Below are 18,997 nucleotides of genomic sequence, written 5' to 3' on the forward strand. Positions count from 1 at the left end.
GCTGCAGCTGCGCGGTCCCCGGACTGAAAAGGCTTTGCAGCACGTCGGGGAGTCCTTCCCCAGGGCTGAATTGAAGGTGATTCAAAAGAGGAGCCTTCACCCCCAAAAAGGCACCTGGAACAAACACCTTCATGGGAAAGTCGGGAGGCCGACTCTCCACAGGCAACACAGCAAAGTGGCTGGGGCATGAAGGGGGAGCAGCAATGTAATTGCAAACAGCTGAGCTGGGAGCCCCAGAGGAGGAAGGCGGGAGATTGAACCCCGCTCTCTCCTCACAAAAATCAAAACTGCTGCAAATAACTGTTTGTTTGTTTTTTTAAGGAACAGTATATAAAGAAAAAGTTCTCTGTGTTATTTTATTTTATTTTTTTTTAAGAGATAATAAATCTGAAACACAGAGTCAGGGGAATGAAACTCGTCCCTGAAAGCACAACCGAGGAATGGACATCTCGGGGCACAGCAGCAGGTAAGTGGGGATAGGGACTGGCACCACCAGTATCACCCACACAGGTCACCGGGAAGGGAACCTAGGCTGATAAATATCAAGGGGCAAAGCCCCCCTAGGAACCCCAAGAGCAAGGGAGACAAAAATGTCTAGCCTAAACACAGAACATAAGAGAAAAAAATTCAGTTTTGAAAAAAAATGTATTTATTTATTTTTTAAAAGAAAGCAAACTATAAAGGTACTTGCGTGAGCTTGCCCTTAAGAAAGCAGAAAGAACCCAGAAGGCAAGCTAAACAGGGAACAAAGGGTGAGGTGTTCCACCTGCTGGAGACAGACGAATACTGAGGGTTCCTGGGTAGGTTCTGTCCTAATATGGGCAGCCTCAGAATTCTGGTCTGTCTCCACCTGCTGGAACGGGGGCTTAACCCATGGTCTGGACTGATCCGGGTACGTACAGGGAAAATGTCAATCTCAGAGGAATACCTGAATGGATTAATTTAGAAAGAATGTCAGCAGCCTGATTATATATATATATATATATGTATATATATATATATATATGTATATATATATATATATAGTTTCTACTCTCTGCTCTGTACCAAACAATTGAACTGTAAATTTACTGACTTGAGTTTTTTTGACTCTTGCCTCATGTATGCCTTGAAAATCCTATACATAAAGAGTTTATTAAAAAATAAAAAGGATTCATAGATTGATCGAAGTAGGTGGCTGATGCCTTCTACATCCAGCAGTGGCTGTGGATAATAGTTGCTTTGCTCAATGGCAGGTAGAAAGGCTTCAGTTTTAGAATGCAATCATGAATATACTGCACCATCTAGAATTGATGACAGTAATGCGAGTGAATAACTTCAATAAAATTTTTCAGAGTGCAATGCTATCTAGAATTTTGTGGTCTTTTCCAGCGGAGAAACTAAATGAATCTCTCTCTTCTTTGCCTTTTTCATAGCAATCAATCACTACAGACTGGTGAGGCAGCTGGATGATTACAAAGCCCAGCAATTGCTGGACTGTATTTGAGGTCCTGCTTTCTAGCCATAGGAGTGACCAAAATGGGAGTTCTGAATGTTATGTTATGAATTGGAAAGGCTGCTGGTTCAGTTGGAATATTGCCAAGGAACTCAAAATGAGAGTCTTTGTCTTGTGGACATGGCCAATCAGTGCTGTACTCGTTTTTTACACAAAATTAATATCAGTAAGATCCTCTGGTGGCAAGGTATGGTCCGGAGGATATGCTGGCATTGCTTCATCTGAACCTAAAAAGTACTGGCTCACTTATCCAGGATTCCAATGTTGAAGAGGGCGAACAGGGAGGGGCTTCCAGTTGACTGAGTAGAAGCAGCCTGGACTAAAATGTCTAATCTACAAGAATCTGCTGCAATAGACAATAAAGAACCCTAATCAGGATTCCAGCCTTGCTATTGCTATAGCGAACAGTGGAAAGGAGAGGCTGGGTTCCAACCATCTCTTTGATTAGAGAGCTGAAAAAATTCTTCACCAAATCTGTGATTTGGTCAAGCGACTGATGTGTCCTCTGGCCTGGTGTAGGTGATGGGATATCCTCTTCTGAGACCAGGATATTCTCCTGTATGAGAAGGGGTGGCCTGTTAGAAGTGGTACTATAGAGGATACTAGTTCTGCAATCTCCGGGCGAAGTCCTTCTGCACTAGTCTAGGCTGAGTGAGTGCCTTGGTTACTGGATAGGACAGGGGCAGCCTGAACCCTTCTCCTGCAGATCAAGAATAGGATATGTAGAGCTGGGATGGCAAAGTAGCCTGATAAATTGAAACCAGAGGTGAATGTATTGATGGCTTCAATAGGGTAGAGAGCATTTGGATGCCTTGGATATCTTGGTTTGCTTCAATGGTTCTTTGGAGATGCACGTTGAGAAATCCTGTGCAGGTAGATGATATTCTGGATGCATTGGAGCTGCACCATGTGCCCTTGCACTGTGCCTTTCAGGATCATGTGGTATAGGATCCTGAGCATTGTGAGACAGAAGAAGAGAGGCATCTGTCTGATTTGAAGCTCCACGCTTCAACGGTAGTGGAGCTTCGAGTGCACTGGTGGATCACGTGTCGAGTGCTTTGATGCGCCAAATAATTTGTTGGAAGATGTGTTGCATGAGTCGAAGCATTATGCATCTGGAACGCCAACGGTGGCTATGCCAACAGTACCAATGCACCCTGCTTAGAATGTGTGTGTTTTTTCGACACAGGCTGCGAAGACTCCAGCAATTGCTGCTGTCTTGACACAGGATGTCTGGTGGAACTCGACCTTACAGTTCTGGCCTGAGTGGACAGGGGAGTTTTAGAGGAGTGCCTGTTCAACTCTTATCTCGGCAAAGCAGACAAAACTGCACTGCAGGACGAGGAGCAACTGCAACTCTGGAGAGATTTATGTAGTTCCTTGAAGCGAAGCACCCTAGAATACAGTTAGTATGAGGACATCCATTTAGAGGCATAGCAGTTCTTCTTCTTGTGTTCTGAGCCAAGGCATCAGTAACACAGCTTGTATCCGGAGAGGACAAAGATCTTTCCACAGATGAAACTTTTAAAATCGCTCGCCGGTGACTACTTCTTCTAGCCAGACATGATGGAAGAGAAAGCCATGTTTCTTTGTTTGGAAGTCCTAAAAAGTGCTGTGTAGGGCTGCAGAGGCAGCGAGGCAACTTAAGAATAGGTTGAAGAAAAAATATCAAATTTAAAAGGTTTTAAGGATTTTTAGAGAAAAATTATTAGGAGAGACTGAGTTCATATCTGTGATGTGCTTGGACAAAAAAATGACTGAAGGCAGCTTACAAGGCAATGCCTGCATGGGAACTCCTGCACATGCTCAGTAGAGCTTAAAGATCTTCTATAGCCTGGACAGAAGAGTCAGCTCCGTTTTGCCAGATGTCACCCACATATAATGGCTAATTCAGCCTACTTAACGATAGAAAGAGAGACCATACAGCCTATCTAGTCTGCCCATTATTTATACCATACTGAACGACAGGAAGTTGCTTAATGTCTGGTGTGTGCAGTATTACAGAAATCCTTCCAACAATACAGCCTGAATGATTGGAGTCCATATTCACAATTAGTTTGATTGTGACAGAGTGATAGCCAAGGTCAGATCAGATGCAGAGAAACTCTGGCTCATTTCCTGAATAGAGGATCTCTCTTATTTCTGATAAGAGTACTTTATTCTTACCTGTTGGCAGGCAAATAAAACAGGGCCCGTAGCTAATCCTAGTTTGAGATCTGCAGCTGTTGGTTTCCCCATTTGGTCAGAACAAGATGTAAAATCCAGCACATCATCTATCAACTAGAAATCAACAGATGATTAAAACAAAGAACTAGCAACTACTCATTCTAAAATCCAGCAATTGCTAAAAACAGTCATGTTTCAAAAGATTATGCATAATAAATATAACACTAAAAGGAAAGATTTTATTTTAAAATGTAATTTTGAAAAGTCATCATTTTATAGCGACTACAAATTTAGTAAAAATACACTCCATACCTGAAAAGCTATGCCAACATTCTTTCCATACTGATATGCAATTTCATGAATCTTAGGATCAGGACAGCTCAAAACTGAGACCTAAGATATGTTAAAAAAAAAAAAAAAAAAAAAAGTTGAGCAACTTATATGGTACAATATGTTTTTCTGGTTAGAGGATTTCTCTTCCAATGTTGTAAAGACACTTCATGCATGCTGAATTAGGTGTTCAGATATTTGTTTTACTTGCTATGGTTTTCTGCTGCGATGTTTACTAAGGCGAGCCCTGGCATGCACATCAAATGACTTAAAATAAAGTGGCTGATGCTTCCCTCCTTGCTGGGTTAGCAGGCCTTAGGTGATGAAGAAATGTGTATTCAGGAGAATAAAAACTGGAGAAATTACTTACCTGATTATTTCGTTTTCCTTAGTGTAGACAGATGGACTCAGGGCCAATGGGTATAGTGTGCTCCTGATAGCAGTTGGAGACGGATCAGATTTCAATCCGACGTCGGCCCTAGAACATATACCCCTGCAGGAAGTGCAGCTCTTCAGTATTCTCCTCAAAAAGCAATTGTGGATATATGCATGACTGAATAATTTGAATAACTTGATTAACTTTATAACTTGGTTAACTTAATTAATTTGAACCGGTTGAATTCGCTATTGCTGGAGACCCCCAGTGCCCTCAACCGAGAAACATCGATACCCGGTAGGATGGGTGTCATAGATGAAGGAAAGCATGGCTTATCTGTGAATCACACGCTCCCGGGGATGTCCCCCGAGAATTCCATGAGTAACGGCAGCCATGGGTGGGATGCTGAGTCTATCTGTTTCCACTAAGGAAAACGAAATTATCAGGTAAGTAATTTCTCCATTTCCTAGCGTGTAGCAGATGAACTCAGGACCAATGGGATGTATTAAAAGCTACTCTCGAATCAGGTGTGAGGCTACCTGTGACCCACTTAGTACTGCCCTTACAAATGCTGTGTCCTCCCGAGCCTGAACATCCAGGCGGTAAAATCTGGAGGTGTGGATGGAGGACCATGTTGCTGCTCTGCAGATCTCAGAAGGTGACAGCATCTTGGTTTCCACCCAGGACACTGCCTGGGCTCTAATAGAATGGGCCTTGACTCAAAGGCAGTAGCTTTCCTGCTTCTACATAGGCCGCCTTGATGACTTCTTTGATCCAGCGGGCTACGGTTGCTTGCGAGGCCGCTTCCCCTTGCTTCTTTCCGCTGTGAAGGACGAATAGATGGTCCGTCTTTCGTACGGATTCCGACCTTTCCCGGTATCGGACTAGGAGCCTGTCGACGTTGAGATGGCGTAGACTTTGAGCCTCTTCCGAATTCTTATGTTCATCTGGTGATGGTAGCGAGATGGTTTGGTTGAGATGGAAGTGAGACACCACTTTGGGGAGAAACAACGGAACTGTGCACAACTGGATGGTTCCCAGGGTGAGTATGAGGAACAGCTCTCAGCAGGACAGTGCTTGTAGCTCAGATATACGACGGGCTGAACAGACTGCCAGCAGGAAGGCTGTCTTCAATGTTAATAGTCAGAGAGACAGGCCGTGGAGAGGTCTGAAGGAAGTTCCTGCTAGGAAATCTCGGACCAGGTTTAGGTTCCAAAGAAGCACCAGCCACTTTAGGGGTGGTCGGATCTGCTTGACTCCTTTCAGAAAGCGGGAGACATCCGGGTGAGAGGCTATGCTGCTGCTCTCGCTCTTGGTTCCATAGCATGACAATGCGGCCACCTGTACCTTGATGGAGTTGAGAGACAATCCCTTCTGTAGGCCATTTTGCAGGAATTCCAAAATCTCAGGAATTTTGACTGAGCGTGGTATGTTGTGGTCCTCGCACCAGGCTTCGAATACTCTCCAAATCCTTACGTATGTTAGGGATGTGGAGAAATTGCGTGCTTGGAGTAGGGTGTCAATTACTGCTCCCGAGTATCCGCTCTTCCTTAGGCGAGTCCTCTCAATGGCCAGACCGTAAGAAAGAATCGAGCTGGATCCTCATGGAGGATCGGTCCCTGTTGGAGCAGGTCTCTGTGTGGAGGTAGCGGAAGGGGGCTCCCTGTCAGCAGTCTTCGCATGTCTGCGTACCACGGTCTTTTCGGCCAGTCCCAGGCCACTAGAAGTACTGGTCCCCTGTGGTGGTCTATCTTGTGGATGATTGCGCCCAATAGGGGCCACGGCGGGAAGGCGTATAACACAGTCTCCTGTGGCCAGGTCTGAACCAGGGTATCAATTCCATGGGACTGGAGTTCCCTCCTGCGGCTGAAGAAACTGGGTACTTGGGTGTTGGACCGGTTTGCCAGGAGGTCCATGGTTGGCGTTCCCCAATGGTTTACTATCAATTGGAATGCTGTGGTCAACAGCCTCCATTCTCCTGGATGTAGACTTTCTCTGCTGAGGTAGCCCGCAGCGACGACGTCTTTTCCTGCAATGTGGACGGCTGAGATCTCTTGAAGATTCACTTCCGCCCATGACATTAGGAGGTCTATTTCCAGAGACACCTGTTGGCTTCTGGTTCCTCCCTGACGGTTGATGTAGGCCACTGTTGTGGTGAAGTCCGACATTACTCTGGCTGCTTTGTCTTGGAGTCTGTGACCGAACCTTAGGCAGGCTAGTCTGACTGCCCGGGCTTCTAGGTGATTGATGTTCCATCCCGACTCTTCTTCGTTCCATTGCCCTTGGGCATTGTGCTCCCCATCCTCGTAGGCTGGCATCCGTGGTGAGTAGGATCCAGGTTGGTGAGAATAGTCTTGTTCCCTGGCTCAGATGGGCTTCTTGTAGCCTGAACTCTGTCCGGGAGCTGAAGACGTATGGTGTAGTTCTGTGACAGTGGATTCCATCGTGATAGTAGTGAGCAATGTAGGGGTCTCATGTGAGCTCGTGCCCATGGCACTACTTCCAGTGTGGATGCCATGAGGCCGAGGACTTGTAGGTAATCCCATGCTGTGGGGCGAAGTTCGCTGTACAGGGTTCGTAACTGGGTCATCAGTTTTGATCTCCTTGCCTGGTGGCTTTCCTCTGGGGATTTTGCCCTGACAAGCCAATCGTCTAGATAAGGATGCATGCGGATTCCTTCCTTCCTCAGTATTGCTGCCACCACCACCACTATGATCTGGAGCTGAGAGCATACTTCCATCAGTAAGTGGCGGTGAATCGAATAGTCTTGAGATGGCGGGTTCCAACATGAGAGCAGGAAGCGTTGAAGTGGTCGCATATGTGTGCCCTCACCCACAGCACTACTTCCAGGATTGCCACCATCAAACTGAGAACTTGAAGATAGCTCCACACCATTGGGCGTATATGCTCATCAACCATACACTTGGGACATCAACTTCTTTATCTGCATAGTCGGAAAGAAGACTTTGCCCTGCTTGGTGTCGAATCGGACTCCCAGATATTCCAAGGACTGGGAGGGTGTGAGACTCCTTTTGTCCAGGTTTACGAACCAACCAAGTTCCTGAAGTAAGGAGGTCACCCTGTTGGTCACCTGGAGACTCTCTTCCACGACTTTGCCTGGATCAATCAGTCATCCAAGTATGGGTGCACCAGGATTCCCTCTTTTCTCAACGCTGCCACTACAACCATCGTAATCTTGGAAAACGTTTGGGGGGCAGTGGCCAGGCCAAAGGGCAGCACCCAAAACTGATAATGGCGACCCAGTATTACAAAGTGTAGGAAACGATGTTCTTGATGGATTGAAATATGTAGGTAAGCCTCAAATAGATCCAGGGAGGTTAAGAACTCTCTCGATTATACGGCGATTGTCACGAAGCGTAGGGTTTCCATGTGGAAATGAATCACTTGTAGATGTCTGTTGACGCTCTTGAGGTCCAGGCTGGGGCAAAAGGAACCTTCCTTCTTGGGTATGATGAAATAGATGGAATAATGCCCCGTATTTTCCTGGGGCGCAGGCACTGGGATTATAGCCCTCATCCTGAGGAGCCTTATCAGGGTAGTCTCCACTGCCTCCTTCTTGTGCTGGGAGTGGCAAGGAGATGATATGAATATGTCCCGAGGAGTGTTGTTAAATTCCAGTGCATATCCTTTTTGTATGACCTCCAGTACCCATTTGTCCGAAGTGATCTCGACCCACCGTTAATAGAAGAGGGACAGTCGAACTGTATCTCCTCGTTCTGAGGATGGGTCGGCAAAATTTCATTGCGGGGGTTTGGGATGAACCTGAACCCGAGCCTGCCCCTCTCTTGGGCTGTCGGCTCCAAAAGGACTAAGACCTCCCAAAGGACCGAGACCTCTGAAATGTCAAATTTCTGCAGAGGCGAAAGATTTGGGAGCCCCTTAGATCGACTCCTCAGACTAGGGGCGTTGTAACTGCTTTCTCTTATCTTCTGGTAGCCAGGGAACTGGAGATTCACCCCATTCACTACCCAGCTTTTCCAATTCACTTCCGAAGAGAAGTGATTCTTTAAAGGGCATCTTTGTGAGATTTGTCTTGCAGATTTTGTCTGTTGACCAATTTCGCAGCCATAGGTGTCTTCTGGCCGCCATAGAGGCCACTCCTCTGGCTAAGGTATGGACTAGGTCTGAGCCTGCATCAGCGGGTTCCATAATTGCTCTGGAATTAGCCCCCCCGAGTCATCTACCTCCCAAGAGAGTAGCAGGCATGAGCGAGCTACCAGGGCACAACAAGAAGCAATCTGTAAGGTCAGTGCTATTGCGTCAAGGACCTGTTTAAGGATGGACTCCATCCGCCTATCGTGCGCATCCTTTAAGGCTGCTCCTTCCTCCACTAAGATAGTTGTTCACTTAAAGATGGCACAGACCAGCGCATCCACTCTAGGGAAATGCAAATGTTCTCTCGCTGCTGGATCCAGTGGGTATAGAGCTTCTAATGCTCATCCATCTTTAAAACTTGCTTCTGGGGCATCCCATTCCAGGTCAATCAATTCCTGGATGGCTTCCAGTACTGGAAAGTGGCAAGAGACTTTCCATAGGGAAATCAGAATGAAATTCTTCTTTGGTTCTATCATAGAGTCTGCTCCAGGAACTCCCAGCATCTTCAGGGTCTGGGAAACCAGGACTGGCAATTCGTCTCTATGGAGAAACCGTAACATGGTCTGATATGGTTCTAAACCAGGGGGAATCTCCCCATCTTTCAAGGAATCTGTATCCTCCTCTTTGTCTGTGCCTTCTGGGTCCCTGCCAGGGACAACCTTGGTGAGGTGAGGCATGTCTCGATGTCTGCCAATAGGACTGGGAGAGGGAGGACTTACCGGCTGAGGTTCCATCCTGACATGGGCAAGTGAAGTAGCAGACTGCACCTGTTTGAAGGCTTGAAAAAATTCCACCTAAGAGAAGGCAGCCAGATCCATGCCTAGGCCAAGAGGTACTGGGCTAGGTGCTGCCGAATTTCCCTCTCCCATGGATGGCCCAGTCCTGTGTGTACTCAGATCTGGGGTACTTCAAGTTAAGGCTGTGGCTGACCCATCCTCTGAATGGGAGGAGCCAGGGTTAGCAAGGTCCAGGGAGGCCAGCTCTCCCTGGGCTTCCTCACAGTGCTGACATAAGCAAAAATTCAGGTCAGCCTGTGCAGCCCTAATATGACAAGCAGCACAGAGAGAAAGGAGTTTCTTTGCTGCTGGAGCCACTAGCGACGTGTTCGGTCGGCTCATGCTTAAAATTTTATACGCACAGATTTTGGGCACCTACGTGGACCACAGCGAGGAATGCGCACAGCCCGTGCGCCCAGCTTTACTTGTATTCTGCACCTAGGACGTCGTGCTTGAACATATGCATGCGGCATTATGTGCACAGAGCAGACATGCACTGAGCATACCAATGCTCTAAGGCGGGCAACACAGCATGCACAAAGACGTTCACAAGATGGCCTACCACGCAGTGTACCGACCAAGCATAAAGTGGAGCCTAGGCCACCAGGTTGCTAAACCCGCTTAGAAACCCATTTCCCCTTATCCCAACGGGATCAGGAACGACGTCAATACGGCGCACACAGAGCAAGAAGACCGGAGGAAGTCTTACCGAAACCCCTCCAAAATATATCTCAGAATCAGGAGGTAAATCCTCTTTTTTTTTTTTTAAACTTACCTGGAATCAGCGCTTACCGGCTGAGTCGAGAGAGGGTATTCTGGCTGCGGGGAAAGAGAGGGCTTTGGCCATCACCACTGCACTCAGTTTCTTGCACCCACTGCCTTTCAGCTGCTTAAGCAGCAAAGTCCATGCTGGGAATTGGCTACTGGACCAAGGCACACCTCAGAGGGATCTTGGAAATCACCTGAGGAATTCTCAACTGGGGGAGGGACCTTTAGGAATCACCACAGGAGAGTGGGGCTCAATCTTTTCTCCAATTTAAAAGAAGAATTTCTTCTTCCAAAAAGTACCGCGATCCCCATAGGGAAAGCACATCCACCATCAAATACTGAAGGGCTGAGGTCACTGCAGGGATGCATATAGGGTGACAACTTTGAAACCTGACTCAGTTTCCATCTGCTGACAGGGTGGCATAACCCATTGGTCCTGAATCCTTCTGGCTACACGCTAGGAAATTATGATTTGTGTCAAATTCATATCTCTTGGGTATGTGCCCCGGTCCAACAGAGCTTGGAATTCTGCCGCCAAAGGCGCCAAGATGTGCTCCAAAAGAGACTTCTAGAACTCAGCTGTGTATTTCATAAGGACCCGGTGCTTTTAAAGACTTAGTTTTTCGAATACCCCCCTGAATCTTTAAAATCCCCCTCTATCACCATTCCAACATCTAAATGGGGATTAAGAGCCTATATATGCTGTCAAAGAAAACCAGGTCATAATTGTTTGCCTTCTGCTTTTTAAGGGAGATGAGAATTTTGAAGCACTTAATCACTGAGCCAATGCCACAAATATTCCATGACATAATTTTTACTTCATTAGACATGTCCTACCCCACAACCCACAGAAAGTGTAATCTGAAATATGAATACTGAATCGAATGGACATGTGAGCCTCCCCAGCAGGGCCCCAACAGAAATTCCAAATTACCCATGTCCCTATACTATCCAATAGAAACACCAAGCCCTGAAGGTCCCTGTATGTTCCCTCAACTGCTGATAGCAACCCCACCCTCTCCACTCTCCCTTTAGCACACAATGCCTCCCCCTATTCTCCTAGAGATCATGTTTCGCACTAAAGCCAACCTATCTCTCCCAATCCACTCACCTCATGCGGCTCTCTCCCAACCCAATTACACATTCTATATTCCCCAACTTTATTTACTGCAACACCCACGGAAACTAAGTAAGCATATATGCAGAACATTCAGCTCACATTCCTCCTTTCTTGGGGGTCTAGGGTAACTAAGAAAAAGGAGCAATAAACAAACTGAAAACCTTACTAAAGGACAGAGTAAAAAAAAAAAAAAAGTAAATTATTAATGTAACTGCTTCTGCGGTTAGTTAGGGAATAGCCACTGCTATTAATTGCATCAGTAGCATGGGATCTTCTTGGTGTTTGGGTAATTGCCAGATTCTTGTGGCCTGGTTTGGCCTCTGTTGGAAACAGGATGCTGGATGCTTGATGGACCCAGCATGGCAATTTCTTATGTTCTCCGAGCTTCTCTACACGTACCAAGGACAGTCTGCAGGCGAACATTTGCGGCTTACATTTCCAAAGCATAGAAGGCTGGCTCTGAAAACCAATATGGCAAAGTACAAAATCAAATGTTGTTGCCAGCTAAACAACAAGCCAGATTTATACTCCCCTGTTTGAAAAGGAAATTACATGTTGCGAAAGCGGTCCTTGGAAATTAAGCTCTAGCCTTCTCCAGATTTATTTACTGCTACCACCATGGAAATCAAATAAAAATATGTGCAGGACTGTCAGCTCACACACCCCCTTTTCTTAGAGGTCCAGGATAATAGTGGAAAAAGAGAAAAGTAATCAAACAAACTGAGAAACTTGCTCTGCTAAACTTCCCTGCACGCCTCTTCACATGCCTGCGACAGTTTTCAGATAAACATTTGTGACTGACAGGACCAAAGCATAAGATGCTGGCTTCAAGAGCCAGTATGGCAAACAAAAATAAACATCACTACCAACCAGATAACAAGCCATATTCACATTCCCCTACTTAAAAAAAACAAACCCCAAAAATAAAAAACTAAACCAGGTCAAAACACCACAAAGGCAGCTCTGAAAATGTAGAGTTCCTGCCTGTTCCAGCTCCTCCATGAAATTTTTGGCCTCCAACACAGTAAGGCACCAGCGCAATTTTGTACAGATTGGGGTGAATTCCCAGCACTTTGCAGACAACTTCGCAGAGTAGTCCTGGAACACCAGAATATTTTTTCCATGTAAGCTCAAAAGCTTACTCGATCTCAGAGCTTGCAGTATTTCTACCTTATGGGAAAAGTACAGGAGCTGTGCTATCGCTATATGTGGTCTGTCTATATTCTCTTTGCGGGGGCCTAGACGGTGCGCTCGTTCTATGTGCAATGGCCCAAGAAAGGCTGAGAGGTCCAATTCCTGCAGAAGTCACGTCTCCAGGACCTCCAGTAACTCTTCCACTCCCAGCAATTCTGCAGCCTGATAAAGTGAAAATTACTCTGGGACCTGTTTGAGGTCTTCCAGCCAATCTTGTTTCTGCATCTCCGACTTCAACGTGGTTACCTCCAACTGGATAGTTGTCAGGCCACCTTGTGCATCTAAGATTCACTATTCCACCTCCATGAAATGACGCTCGAACCCAGTTATTGTCGCAGAAACCTCATCTAACTTATCAATTATTTTCCTGAGCTCCGGCTCGAGCGCCTCCACCACCACTGATTTTCAGTCCATAAGAGAGGTTTAGTTTGACAGTCTCCTGTTTGGCGTCCGAGTGTGTGTCCGCCATCTTAGGGCTGGGGGCCTTAGGCCTCTTTTTGTCTTTATCCTTCTTTGCCACAAGAGATGACATACCCAGAGAATCACGCTCAAATAGCTGCACCAGCTCTGCTCCCACTGCATAGGAAAGAAAATGCAGGTAAAAAATGCCCTGTAAAAGTGGATTGGGAGCGACTGGGGTCAGAGGGTGGAAAGTCATATTCTTTCCCTCTCACAGCATCATGTGATTTCACTGACCAATTTTTTTAGCCATAGCATGCGCCCTGCCATAAACTTGTCACTGCCTGCTTCCCTGTTATTCTGATCAGATCATACAGTGTTTCTGAACAAATGATGATTCCAAAAGGTCTGGGTCAGGATTATTTCCTTGTGACCCTGCTCCGGCTGACCTTATTATAGTCAAATCATCAGAGCCCTGGCAACGTATCCCCCACATACTGCTGCCTGCAGGGTTAGCAAGGACAATCGAAACTCTTTTTATAAAGTGTTTCCACCTTGTCTTGGGGGTCCTTTAGTGCCACCTTCCCTTCCAATGGATTAGTTTTCTTTGCTACAGCAGAAACTGCAGCGTTCACTTTAGGAAATTGAAGAAACCTGTTCCACCACAAACAATTTCTGCATCGTCCTTCTGCTTCTCAACCTTGGCTATAGAACTTCCCATTCCGCTGTCATTTTTTTACTGTATCGCTGATCTGGGAAACAAGGGCTGGTAATTCATCCTGGTGGAAGAAGCGAAGCATGGTTCGGTATGGTTCCATTCCTGGAGGGATTTCTCCTTTTTCCAGGGAGTCACCATCGTCGTCTGAGGTGTCTGGGTCCCTGTCAGGGAAGCTCTTGGATAGGCGAGGCATGTCTCCAGGCATCCGAGCAGGGCCAGGAAGATCTCGTGTTTCCAGCACGGGTTGAGCCCGGGGCGCCGCCGGGGCTGATTGCGCCTGGACAAAGGCTTGCAAGTCCTTGGAAAAATTCTAACCAGGAGAAGGTCCCTGGGTCCATCTTAATCCCAGGGGGGAGTCTGAGTAGGGGCCCCAGAGGTGCCCTCTTGTGGAGAAGCCATCTCGGAGATGCACAGATCCAGGGAGCGATCAGTGCTCCGGACCCATCCCCCAACAGTAAGGGGGTCCAGGCTTTGGTTCCCCCTGGGCTTCTTCGCAATGCTGACAAAAGGCAGGACTCCAGTTCAGGCTGCGCAGCTCTTACGTGGCAGGCTGTGCAAAGCGAGTGCCTTCTGGCCTTTTTGGGTGCCGGTGCCATTGTCCCTATGTGCATGCGCCCGTGTAGTTAAGCGCACAGATGCGCTCAGTGTTGTGCGCGTCGAGTGCGCTCAGTTGTGCGTGCAGCTGTACTGGACGCGTGCAAGTTAGGCGCCTCGGCCACCCGGCCTGCCCCGCGCGTACCACCAGTCGAGGAGGGAAGATGGTGCAGACGACCACCGTGCGTAAGATGGCGCCCCCCCCCCCCACCCGGAGGGTCTCCACCTGTGTGGACCCTTGCACTGGATCGGGGCCTAGCCCAATCAAGGCTGTTCAACTCGATCGGTGCTCCCTTTTTAACCTTGTCGGAAGAAGGAATCGGCATGGCAATCCGAGCTTTGGAGATCGGAGACCTGAATTTAAAGATTTTTGCTTACCGGGGCTCGGTGCTTACCCATCATAAGCCGGACTGTCTCCAGCTGCGGAGGGAGAGGGAATTACCTTCACCACCGTGCTCGGTTCTGCACCCGCTGCCTTTCAGGCACACTGGGGGCTAAGTCCACACCGAGAACTGGATACCGGACCAAGGCACACCTCTGAGGGATATCAGAGGTTTCCTCAGGAATTCTCGACTGGGGGAGGGACCCTTAGATATCACCGCAGGAGAGCGGGGCTCGATCTTCTTTAAGGTAAATTTTGTTGTTTCTTTGCTATAATTCTTAACACTATTCTCATGTGTGGGATAGTGTCCGCATTCTGCTAGGACAGTGGTCCCCAACCCTGTCCTGGGGGCCCACCAGCCAGTCGGGTTTTCAGGATACCCACAATGAATATGCATGAGAGAAAATTTGCATGTTATGGAGGCAATGCATGCAAACTCTCTCTCATATGCATATTCATTGCGGAAGTCCTGAAAACCAGACTGGCTGGTGGGCCCCCAGGACACGGTTGGGGACCACTGTGCTAGGAGACTGAGAGATACTGGAGAGCTGAGGTTACTGCAGGGGTATATCTAGAGTGACGTCAGCTTTGAAATTTGACTGCGTCTCCCATCTGCTGGCAGAAGAGCACATAACCCACTGGTCCTGAGTCCATCTGGCTAAACGCTAGGAAATCCCTCACTACTAGGAGCATGAATCCCACCCTTCTGGCAGAAAACCTGCCCTCTGAACCTGATAGTCACAGAGAGAAAATGCCAAGCCACTCCATTATGTCTGGGTCTTTGAGTCTTCATCATCATGCAGCTTTTTTTTTTTTTTTTTTTATGAGGAGCCTGTACGGAGCAACTGTAACCACCCTTAACTAAAGGCAGGGGGTATCCTGCCTGGAGCAGCCCCTCAAAACATCACCATCATCAAAAGCTCACTGTTCTCCTATATCATGGGAGACAAAGCGAAGCACGGATGAATCCACAAAGAGCCGCAGATGTAAAATGGCGGATAATCTGTTCTCTTGACCACCAGACTCTGCACATTTGTTCTCTCCTTGGGACCTCTCAGCCTTTCATGCTGCAGGTAAGCTCTGCTGCCCATTTTGTGGTAATCTGATGGAGAGGTGACAGTACCTCATTAGTCACAAAATGGCCGCCACTCCCAACCTGGAGCACAAAACCTCAACAGAAACTGGCACTGCAGGAAAAAGTCCCTCAAACTTCTCCACACAGCACGGCTACAATGAAGCATTGATCCTGCCAATACTGCACACAGCGTTCATTTTCTCTTTTCTAAAATACAAATATCAGCAACGAAGAGCTCTTGCCGCATTCTGCTGGCAGAACCATGCAGTTTTCCAACATCTTGTCCTGCACAATCATGGACCTAGTCACTCTGCCGGCCCCCCCCCATGGCACATTTACTGTGAAAGAATTAATGCTGCTGACCTATGCTGAGTTTAGTCTTTTTTTTTTTTTTTTTTTTTTAATGACAGCTCCAGAAAATAACCATCCAGAGGAAAAAAATCAACTCGGGGTGAACAGCAGATAGGAATAGGGAAACCAGAAGGGAGGAAAAGAAAAAAAGACCTCTGGAAGCTCCTTGGTCCTACCTTACTCCTCAGAGGGAGGGAGCCACTGCTATCAACTCTGGAACACTTCTGAGTGAGGCAAGCCTGTAGGAGATATCCTTCTTCCCTGCATGTTCACAGGCTAAAATTAGGCAAGTGCTCTGCTCAACTAATGGAGAGAGATTCATCTATCCACCTCAGGAGCCTTGTACCAGAATCTTCTTGTTCATCTGGTCTAACATGATCTCAGCTTCCAGCAAGGAAGCATGAAGATCATATACTCGAGACAGAGATTACTGGCAGGCTGTCAGAACAGAGCTATATGAAGGGTGACATCAGCGAGCTCTTGATCTCTGGCTCCATCTGCTGGTAGGAATGCATAACCCACTTGTGTTGTGCTAGTCAGACTGGATGAAGAAGGAACTGCATTTTTTTCAATTGCCATCCTCCCATTGTTTATTATAATCCTATAAAATTTCCATGGTTAAACAATAGAAATTCATTTTGCTGCCACACAGCCAGAGGGCTCTGAATTGCAGTCATGGTTATTCTGAGCCAAAGCTAGCTTACTGAAGAGATAACAGTACAAGCACAACCACTTTCAAAGGACATTATCGGCCATCAAAGATTATTTTTAAAACAAAATCTAACACCAGACATTTGTTTCCCAATGAAGCTGAAATTCAGTAGAGTAGGAAGCTGTCTGATAACTCCCAATTAATCAACATGTAGTAATGTCCTTCAATGTACTCTTAGGAATGCAATCCAAAACAAATTATGACAAAGAGGTGCAATATTAATTTACCTTGAACAATACTGCTCCTCTTTTCCAAAAGGCTTGCTCACACTTATAAGTGTCCCGCGTTTCCACAGGCAGTTGTGCTGATAAATGAAGACCCAGTTAGTTATGTTTTGGTTTTTGCAGCACCAGACACCCAGGAGCGGATTGAGGGAAAATAGTGGCCTGGGGGATTTTTCTCCATACTGGCCCATGGGTACCCAATTACATATACAATATAATTTACATATATATGTACACTCCCCTGTATTTCGGCTCGGTCCTCCCGTATCAACACAGTACTATTTGCCAAAACTCAAAGAATAACAACCCCACCTATGAAAAAGAATACCACAAATATTACACCAGAATCTAAAATATCAATACACCTCCTATCAGGAAAACAGAACAGGCCAAGCTACTACAGATCCCTACAGAGAAACCACATGCTAAAAGAATGCTTCATCTCAGTCTTTGCATGCAGAACACAAACCCTCACCAAATACAGAATAAAGCCACATAAAGTATAAATAGAAATGTGCAGACAAAAACTAAACTGTAAAACGTATCATGCCAGACTCTATACAGTGCAACAATGGAAAAACAAAAATGTCACTATTCCTCATGAAACAATCAAAATCAAGATATATAAATCATGAATCATAATTATAAAATCATACTAATAAAATAATTTCAAAACAGCTGATGAATAGAATATCCATTAATTAAAGACTCAAGCAAATTTTGAAACCTTTACCAAACACCAATAAAATATTTCAGTCAGCAGATACATCACATACTACCCAATAATTAAAATGGTAGTCAATCAAGAAAAATGAACTTAAAAAGCCACCTTTACTTACCCTCTCCGCCACACCAGATGCAGCAGTAGCTGCTGAAGCTGTCCTCACCCTTAGGGACCACAACCAACACACACACACACGACCAGTTTCTGTCTCTCACACACCAATCATCTCCCCAACCAGTCTCTCACACACACAAGCACACACATACCAGTCATCTCCCTGATCAGTCTCACACATACACACGTCACCTCTCTGGCCAATCTCTCAATCACACAATGCTCTCGCTCTCTCTTACTTACACAAAGGCTTTCAATCACACACAAACTCTCAATCACACACATGTTCTATCTCACTTACAAACAGGCTCAATCACACACATGCCCTCTCTCACAGCCACAAGCCTGCCAAAAACATGCTCCATCTCTCTTGCGCACACACATTGACACACAGAAGCACCCTCCCTGTCTCACATACACATTACACTCTCACAGAAGCACCTTGCTTTCAGACTTGCAGCATTTTTCACTTTTACTAAAAGTGAAAGTGATGCTCCCAACCATTAAATAAGAAAACCACATTCCTATCAGAAGGCGAAATGACACCCTTCCTTCAGGTTCTGTCCTCCCAAGGGACAGCCATCCACACCGTACAGCTTCTTTTGTTTTGCGCTTTCAGGCAATAAAGCAAGTGTCTTTCTTCAAATTATCAGTCATATGATCATTCATGTGGGAGATATGGAACCGAAAGACATCCTTAGTCAACTTCCCTTTTAAATGGGAAGATTCCAGTCTTAGTCATTTAAAAATATACATTTTCTAAAGGCTTAAAAAAAATAGCAAAACCGTTTCAGAGTGGAACTATTCTAGTCTTCATGCTTAAATTATGCTTAAAAAAAAAACCCCACCTGGCATCAGTATCTTAAATTTGTGATTTTGCTGAGATGAACATTTTAAATAGTTTAATTTTTTTTGCTTTAGTATTTGTCTCTACCCACTTTGCTAAATTTTATTTTCCAGAAGAGGGATGCTTAACATTCAGTAATTTCATCTTTCATCCAACTTTTCAAAAGTTGCACTACCAGCATAAAAGTTGAGGTATATGTATTATCACATTTCATTTTTTTTAAACTGGCAAATTCCTCTCTCACATACATAACACACACACACAGAAGCACCATTCCTTTCTCACATTCACACACACACACACAAGCACCGTTCCTTTCTCACATACACACAGAAGCACGCTTCTGATCCAAGGCCCACGCTGAACAGCTGGTCTCCGGCGGTGGTTAGCAGCACTGGTGTTCACTTCTTCGGCCCCTGCCGGCCTCAGTTTTAATTTCTTCGGCCCTCTTGGTCTCCGGCGGGGGCCGAAGAAATTAAAATCGAGGCCGGTGGGGGCCGAAGAAAAGAAGATGGA

The 18,997-nt window shown here is 46.1% G+C and overlaps 1 protein-coding gene across 3 annotated transcripts in view; it reads right to left on the minus strand.

Moving 5' to 3' along the window:
* Window positions 1-18,997, minus strand: part of PDSS1 (decaprenyl diphosphate synthase subunit 1) — an 82,629-nt gene that overhangs the window by 27,167 nt on the left and 36,465 nt on the right. For all 3 annotated transcript variants that reach the window (XM_029588665.1, XM_029588664.1, XM_029588667.1), the window contains 2 exons: window positions 3,974-4,054; window positions 3,662-3,775 (listed from right to left, as the gene is read on the minus strand). In XM_029588665.1, coding sequence (XP_029444525.1) covers window positions 3,662-3,775; window positions 3,974-4,054 — 195 coding nt within the window. The remainder of the gene's footprint in view (window positions 1-3,661; window positions 3,776-3,973; window positions 4,055-18,997) is intronic.

Source organism: Rhinatrema bivittatum, chromosome 2 (assembly GCF_901001135.1).
Source record: "Rhinatrema bivittatum chromosome 2, aRhiBiv1.1, whole genome shotgun sequence".
NCBI classification, from domain to species: domain Eukaryota; kingdom Metazoa; phylum Chordata; class Amphibia; order Gymnophiona; family Rhinatrematidae; genus Rhinatrema; species Rhinatrema bivittatum.